The sequence below is a fragment of the Falco biarmicus genome, chromosome 7, assembly GCF_023638135.1.
Source record: "Falco biarmicus isolate bFalBia1 chromosome 7, bFalBia1.pri, whole genome shotgun sequence".
NCBI classification, from domain to species: Eukaryota; Metazoa; Chordata; class Aves; order Falconiformes; family Falconidae; genus Falco; species Falco biarmicus.
The window spans coordinates 41517211-41525381 of record NC_079294.1 but is presented as its reverse complement, the minus strand read 5'-3'; the positions used below and the strand labels follow the sequence as shown (position 1 = coordinate 41525381).

At 56.4% G+C, this 8171-nt stretch overlaps 1 protein-coding gene across 1 annotated transcript; it reads right to left on the bottom strand.

The window, feature by feature from the left end:
- Positions 1 to 939: 939 nt before the first annotated feature.
- SIX6 (SIX homeobox 6) lies at positions 940 to 3748 on the bottom strand. Its single transcript, XM_056346523.1, has 2 exons — positions 2742 to 3748; positions 940 to 1374 (listed from the first exon to the last, which is right to left on the bottom strand). The coding sequence occupies exons 1-2, from the start codon at positions 3311 to 3313 to the stop codon at positions 1206 to 1208; spliced, it is 741 nt and encodes a 246-aa protein (XP_056202498.1). The 5' UTR covers positions 3314 to 3748; the 3' UTR covers positions 940 to 1205.
- Positions 3749 to 8171: the final 4423 nt, after the last annotated feature.

The window sequence follows — 8171 nt, the reverse complement described above, 5'->3', positions numbered from 1 at the left end:
CCTTCTGCTGGGGGGAAAAGCTTAGCACGCTCCTTAGACCTGGCGTTTGGTCTCCTCGAGCAAAACCGCCGCAAAACAAAGCGAGGGAGGCGGATGGTGGGGACAGTCCCTGGCACATCGCAGGGGCCGGGATTTAGGATTATTTCGCCCCCGATCCGGCCCTCCCCAGGCATGGAGGGCTCTTAATTCCCCATCTTCTCCTCTCATTTGCCAGGTGAGGGAGGAAGCTTGGTTTCTCCAGCTGGGCTTTCCCTAACCCGTTCTCTCCCCCTTTTTCCCTCCTTTTTCCTTTTTCCTCGTCCCCGTCGGAAAATTTGCCGCCGATAATGCTAAAAGCCTCAGCCCTTGGCAGAAAAGAAGCTGTAGGATCCCTTCCCTGGGCACCTGCATCCTCCACCAGCCCCGGCCCCGCTCCCCTCCCTTCATCCCGGCTCCCCCCGGCTCCCCATCTTGCAAAGCCATCACCCCCGGTCCCGGGGAGCCGGTTATTTCTGTTCCTGCCGAGCTGATGCTGAAATACCCGTGGCCTCGGAGATCTGCTCTGCGTAAACCGGCGGGCTTGAGACCGACACCGTCATTTCAAAGCAGATGCGAGGGTCGTTCACCAAATATTTTATTATGGTTTTAGGCTGCTTCATACAGTTTCGTCCTGCACATGCTCTACAAGTCACCTGTGCACATAGAGAACAAGCCAAAAATAATAATAATAATTAATAATAATAATAATAGAAAAAATCTACCATAGCAATCCCTTAAATAAGTAAATAAACATTATATATATATATAAAAACCCTTTAAAGTAAAGCAAAACCCAACCAAAAGAACAACGTCTTTTCAACATGAAACATCCCCGCGGGATAAGAGCAGGAGCTCAGACATTTTGCAACTTGGCATTCCGTTTGTTTTGTTTTTTGTTTGTTTAAAGTTTTCTGGGCTTTCTTTAATATTTTTTTTTTAGGCATCAATTCTGCAAATCCCTCGAAATAAAGGCGACAACGATGTTTATCACGTTTTTTAATGCAGTCTGCTACGGGACTGGGCGGGAGGCGCGGGCGGGCGGCATGTGGCTGGGGAGCGCCCCGTACCCCGGGTTTGGCGACCGCGGGCGGGCGATTGCCAGCCCCGCTGCTCCGGTCGCGTCGGCAGGCAGGCAGGCACCGGTTAGCTGGACCTCCCGCTCCCCCCGGTTTGTCATGGCGGTGGTGTCAGATGTCACATTCACTGTCGCTGGATGTGATGGAGATGGCGGAGGTGGCCGCTTTGCTGGAGAGGCTGGCCGCGGGGCTGGAGGCGGCCCCCACCGCCTCCCCGCCGCTCTCCTCTTCCGCTTGTAGCGAGCGCACCGAGCCCTGCGTTAGGACCTGCTGCTGTAGCCTGCAAGGAACCGGCACACACAGCATCACCGCCCGGCCCTCCGCGCCCCGGGGACCCGCCTGCAGCCCCCGCTTCCCCCACACGGCCCCCCCCGACCGGAGCCCCCACCTCCAGCTCACACCAGTTACCCCAGTCTGGCGGCTCTGCCGGGGCGCCCGCCACAGGGCCAGCCCAGCTCCTCCGCCAGCACAGCTCGGGGCGGCTGTGACCCCCCTCCGCAACTTGTCCCCGAACCGGGCCTCACCCGAAGGGTCGGTGATTCCAGCAGCGTACCCCGATCCCGGTTCCCCCTCGTCAGATTTTACACCTGTCCCCCCCCAGGCGATGGGAAGGGGCTGCGGATGGTAGCGCCCCTTTCCCAGACGTGCGGCCGCCCGGCTGCGCGCAGTGGCCCGTGGGGCTGCGGGGTGACAATGCGAATCCCGCTCCGGGCTCCTGGAGAGGAGCTAACGGGGGACACTGCTCCCTTCCCCGCTTCCCGGGGCACCTGCTTCTGCCGCTAGTGCTGGGTAGCACCGTGCATTTAGAGCCGTGATTTTTTTTTTTTTTTTTAAGATTAAAAGGGAAAAAAAAAAAAGAGGAGTAGTAAAGAAATAAGAAAAATATCCCAAGAAACGATGCCGGCTGGCTCCGGCTGAGGTTTAGGGCAAGGCGGCTCCCTGCAAGCGAGCAGGGTCCGCAGAGCGGCATTGCCGGCTCCGCTCCGGGTGGACATACATGAATCGGGTGCGTCTATGTCCGGGCAAAACTTTGCAGCGGGGGTCGCTCCGCTTGGCCGCTGCTTGCGGCCCTTCTGCCGCCAGGTCCTGCCGGGGTCACGGCAGCTTCGCCGCCCACGGTGCCCGGGCGGGCTGTCGCCTTCCCCCCCGCCCCGGTCCCCCAGGAGCGGCCAAGGGGGAGCCGGGGGGAGGACCCCCCCCCCCCCCTTTTTTAAATAAATAGATAGATAGATAGATAGATAGATAGATAGATAGACAGACAGACAGACAGATAGATAGATAGATAGATAGATAGATAGATAGATAGATAGATAGACAGACAGACAGACAGACAGACAGACAGATAGATAGATAGATAGATAGATAGATAGATAGATAGATAGATAGATAGATAGATAGATAGATAGATAGATAGATAGATAGATAGATAGATAGATAGATAAAAGAGCCGTAGGCTTTTCCCAGTGCTCTTACTTTATGTCGCTGCATTTCCCGGGGAGAAACTTCCCGGGCTCGTTTCCCCGTGTCCCGAGGCAGGGCTGGCCGCAGTGCCCCGCACCGGCCCCCACAGCCCCCCGGCCTCGGCGGGCGGGGGCAAAGCCTCCCTGAAGAGGGGCCCATGCCCCGACGGGACGGGCAGCCCCTTACCTGTTCTTAGCGGCTGCTGCCCTGTCCCTTTGCCTGCGGTTTTTGAACCAGTTGCCCACTTGCGTGGGGGTAAGTCCCGTGGCCTGAGCCAGTTCCCGCTTTTTGCTAGGGTTGGGGTAAGGGTCCTGCAGGTACCACTCCCGCAGCAAATGCCTCGTCCGCTCCTTGAAGCAATGCGTCTTCTGCTCGCCGTCCCAGATGGTGCGGGGCAGCGGGAACTTCTTCCTCACCCGGTACTTGTCCACGGGCCCCAGGGGTCGGCCCCGCAGCTTCTCCGCCTCCTGGTAGTGCGCTTCCAGCCAGAGGGCTTGCAGTTTGGCGTGGGACTCCTTGGTGAACTTGTGGTTCTCCAGGATGTGGTAGAGCTCCCGGTAGTTCCCCGTGTGGAAGGCCACGATGGCCCGGGCTCTCAGCACCGACTCGTTCTTGTTGAGGGCCTCGCAGGCCGCGGGGGCCACGGGCAGGGACCAGAGGAAGCGCCCCAGGCGCTCGATGTCCCCGCTCTCCTCCAGGGTCTCGCATACCCCGGCCACCTGCTGCGGGCTGAAATTGAGGATGGGCAGCTGGAACATGGAGACGGCGCCGGGCTCCGCTCCGCGCTCCGCGCACCCCCGACGATGCCCGCCGCCGCCGCGCACACCCCCGCGGCGGGGAAGCGGGCAGCGGCCCCCGCGGCCGCCCCTCGCTCCGCTTCTGCCTCCGCCGGCGCCGGCGGAGCTGCCGCGGGAGGGACGGCGGAGGGCGGAGAGGCGATGGGGAGCGCTCGGCGGCTCCGGCGACTGGGGGCGGTGGGCAGGGGCGAGGAGGAGGAGGATGGAGCAGGGGGGAGGGCGGGCGTGGGGGGAGGGAGGGAAGGGGGGAAAAAAAGAGGGAAAAAAAAAGGGGGGGGGAAAAAAAGGAAAAAATAAAAGACACAAGCCCAGCTCCGCGCCGCCGCCGCGCTGCTGCGGGAGCGGCTGATTCGCTGCCGGGCTCGGCAGATTGGCTCCCGGGTTTCCATGGCGGGGCTGCCACTCACTGCCAGCCGCTGCCAATCACGGCGGAAGGCCCCCGCCGCCGGCCGCAGCACCTCCCCGCCCCGCTCCCCGCCCCGCTCCCCGCGGCGCCCCGTCCCGTCCCGCTCCGCGCCCCAGGGCCGCCACCCCGCCGCCGCTGCGGGCAGGGGAGAGCGGTAGGCTGGCGGGGCGGGGAGGGGGCACCCGCTGCGGTTTGCTGCCTGAAAGTTGGAGGGAGCGGTCCCAGCAGTGGGATAGATGGCGGGGACCCCCCCCGCCCCTCCCCGGTACAGCCGGGCCCTCCGGCCCGGTGCTGCACGCACGGAGCTTGGCGCAGCCAGGGTCGGAGAGGGGAGTAAGGCAGAGCTGAGAAATCAGTTAAAAAACCGGCTGTGTAACAGTAACAGTGATGCTGGGAGTGTCGGGTGACAATGGATGCAGCGGGAGGACCGCGAGAAAAGCCAAGATTTAGGGAAAAAACTCTCCCCCTTGCCCCTATAGGTGTCTTCCCGTCTCTGTTACGACAAGGCATTATCTGCAAAAAGCCCAGCGCCCTTCTCCGTTCAACTAAATTATTATTATTATTATTATTATTATTATTATTACCACCATTACTATTACTATTATTATTCTTCTACATTTAAAAACTTATTGTTTTCGGCTGAATGGTCCTGAATAGACGCCGAGAACAGTCGCGGGGAGTGAGAAGTCATTTGTAGGTCAGGACAGCGACTTACACAGATTTCAGGAATCTTTTGAAATATTGATCACCTAGTAGTAATCATTCCCCGCGGGTTCCCCCCCGCCCCGCGCCCCGAGCGAGCGGCTGCCGGTGGGGGGCGAGGTGAGCGCCCGGCCGCCCCCTCGTAGGAGCGGGGCTCCCCCAGCCGAGCCGGGGCAGGGATGAAACCGCTTTCCGGGAAGCTGTGAGGACAGGGTTTGTTTTCTGGAGAGAAGGGCGGGGGGAGGAATCAAGAAGCCATTCTTTATTCTACATATAGCCGCTCAGTGGCAATTTCTTCCCGAGAACATTAGGGACCATGCTCGGAAAGGCAGCATATATTTTGAATTAAGATCAGTATGTTCTCTCCTCTGCTTTTTGCAATGCATTTTTTTTTCCCTAGAACGCTTGTCAAAGAAATCCCTTCTTAATTTGATATCTTGTTACTGTCTCTTTCCCCCTTCTCTTTTCTTCTCCACCCCCCCTTTTTTTTTTGTTTTCCTTTCTTCCCTTCTTAAAGAAAGCTTCTTTGCTAGTTGCCCGTAGACCGAAATTAAACAGATTTACATTTTCTCCAATCATTTCTCCGCAGAAATGGAGCTGGACTGGGGCTCGCTGTCTTTTCTTTAGTATCAAGTACAATTTGTCTTTTGCTTGTGAAGATTTGGTAAATCAGAAGGCAGATAGATAGCGCAGATGGTCGGAGGTGTCGGGTCAGATTATGGTACGCCTCAGTACAGTGCTAAGCTCATTCTGACGGAAAACCCTGATATTATTTTCACAGATCTACACAGTTCACTTGAAAAAAACCCTTCGAGCCATTTACATCATTTATGTGAGGCTCACAGCTAGCGGGATGGAAAAGCTTTCAATACTGCTCATTTTCATAAAACCCGACAGAGCTGGGGAGACATAAAAGCACACACAAAACTCACGAGTTCAGCGACACTCCACAGAAACTTAAAAAATAAAAGGGAAGACTCTTCGGCATCACTTTACAGACCCAGGTTTGATTTGCCGATCTGCTCAGGGAAAAAAGATGGGAAGAAAAAGCCAGAGAAGAAGAAAATATTATCTATAGATACTGCTGAGGGAGACCTTCCTTCCACCCCATCCCTGTCCTCTCTGCTAGGGAAAAATAGTAATTTGGGCAGCTCCATGGAAGATCCCAAATAACCTTTTCGGACAGGAATCGCCCCCGCCCAAACCTTCGCGGTGTGAGCGTCGCGCTGCCCCGGCAGCGGGGGAGGAGGCGGCGACCCCCGCGGCGCCGGGCGAATCCCGGGGCAGGGGAGCTGCTGCCCCGCCGCAGCCCCGCTCGGGGGCGGCCCGGGACGGGGGCTGGTGGGGAAAAAACAGGTGGAAAGCCTGTGATAATGGGTAGCTAATTTAGACCTGCCAGATGATGATGGTGATGATGATGACGACGATGACTAATATTACTAATGGTCTTTCTTTTTATTTTTCCCTCTTTTTTTCCCTTTTAATTTTTTTTTTTTCATTTTTTTTTAAAGCATGCACATGATCTGGCGAGGGAGTTACTGGGCTGCAGCTTAATGATCATGAGCAGAGCGAGACAGGCTCCATAATGAAAGCCAGGACTGTAGGCTAAAGAAATGAATCTTCATTAAGAGCAGCGAGAGCAGTTCTCAGGGGCGAGGGGCTGCCCCCCCGATCCCCGGCTTTTCCTCCCCAGAAACCGGCCCGAACGGTGAGATGCTGGCAGCTCTGCTGGGAGGGGAGAGGAAGAGAAAGAAAAGACAACACCGAAATGGACCCAGGAACCCTGTGCTAAACCATTTAAAGGGTGACCCGAGGGGGAAAACCAGCCCAGCCCCAGCAGCTCTGAGCCCTCTTCAGCTGTGAACGCTGGGGTCTGCATTTGGGAAGTGGCACAGTCCGGGGCGGGGGGGCAGCGGCTTGTCCCTGGCTGGGGAAAGACCTTGCTCTGGGCCACCAGCGCCGAGAGAGAGACCAGCTCCAAGGGGCCCCTCCGTCCCTTCCCCACCCCCTCAGAGTTTCGTCGGTGGCCGGGACCCCGGCAGGTTCCCCCGGAGGAGCTTCGCTGCGGGGCCGGGCCGGGCTTTGCCCGCAGGAGCGGCCCCCCCAGCCCCGCGGGAGCCGGTGCCCCGGGAGCGGCTCCCGGGAGAGCACCGGGTCCGCGGTGCCCGGGCTCCTGGCTCGGGCCCCGGGGCTCGTTATTGCTGCCTGCCAGCCTGGGTGTGAGCTCGGGCATGCCCGCTTTTTGCTGCTTTCTTGTTTCCCCCTTTTTATTCCTTTTCTCCCCATACACTAGGGACACTACTCCTGACATTAATAGCCGGCAATGGTGACTACCTTAATTTAGGTCACGGCTCTGACCCTTGCTACAGGTAGCGTGAGGAGTTAACCCTGCAGATATGAACCCACTGGAGAACGAGGAATAAAACTGTACGTTAAAAAATATTTATCAAAAAGGCTGCCAGCAATCCATATCATCCCGCCGGTCTGCATCGACACGGTGTGCTCTCTGGCCTACAGACTGAGCCTTCAAGCATAAATATGCTGAGCAACGGATCTATATACCTTTATATCAGCTGTTATCAGCTACCCTGGGTCCCCGAATCTCAGTCCCTGGGAATTATTTATGCGGATGGAACTTCGAAACGCAGCGGAGGTGCGAATAATTTTTTCGAACCTTTGACTGGCGTTAAGTATTCCATTAAAAAAATACCCCTGGGAATGAGAAGCCCCACTGTAAAGGTGTCGGTAGGATTGCCGGAGATGGGGGAGTTCGGTGATGCTGAGCGACTCTGCAGCGCTGGCTGAGCGCCCCAGGGCAGGCAGTCCCTCGGGCGGGTACCTGGGAAATCAACCGGAATTTTTTTGGCCTTGATTCGGTACCGGCAGGACCTGGCCTGGTGGCGGGGAGCGCTCCGAGTCTGGCAGGGCTGGACCTGGCACCGGGGAGTGAGGAGGCTTGCTCAGCCGGAGGAGAGTGCCTGCTGTCGCCTATAGAAAAGGTTACTGGAAATGTCAGCCCTTCCAGGGACCAGGGCAGGGGGTTTCGGGAGCGTTTCCCACCGAGCCACCCGGGAGCTTCGGTGGAGGGCGGACTACAAGCTCAGGATGATGTGGCAGGGGATGCTTGATAGCGGAACGACCCGAGTTTCGATGTGGTTCGTGTGCTCACCTTTTTATTTTTAAGAGTGCCATAACTGTTGAAATAGCAGCTATCAATTGCTCATTTTCTTCCTAAAAAGAGCTATGTTTAAAGCTCTAATCTGCCTAATATTAGGGAGAGTGTGCAGGTTGGATCCTCACTTAAATTACTGATAACTATCGAAAGCACCAAAGACGCCCCTAAAATGCTGTGCGACTGACAGAGATGTTCATCACTTTCCACTTTCAGTCCGTCTATTCATTAGATCTTTGTCCTTCGGCATGTTATTTAGGTTACGTGCAATACAAAGTATCAGACCGTGGCTGGTACATTTGATGTTAGAATAAAGCAGCACTGAAAACTCAAAAAACTGAATTATTTAGGGACTGAAAGGAAAGACCTCCCTTGTACACGAACCTGGTCAAGGCCAGGGCTGCAGGCAGAAAGGTCTACTGCCCAAGATTTATCTTTAATTTTCTTTAAGGTGTAGTTATGGGCCTGGTTTTAAAGTCCCGAATCCGTTGGGATTTCTTTGGCTGCTGCCTTTACCTCCTTTTAAACTAAGTTGTGTT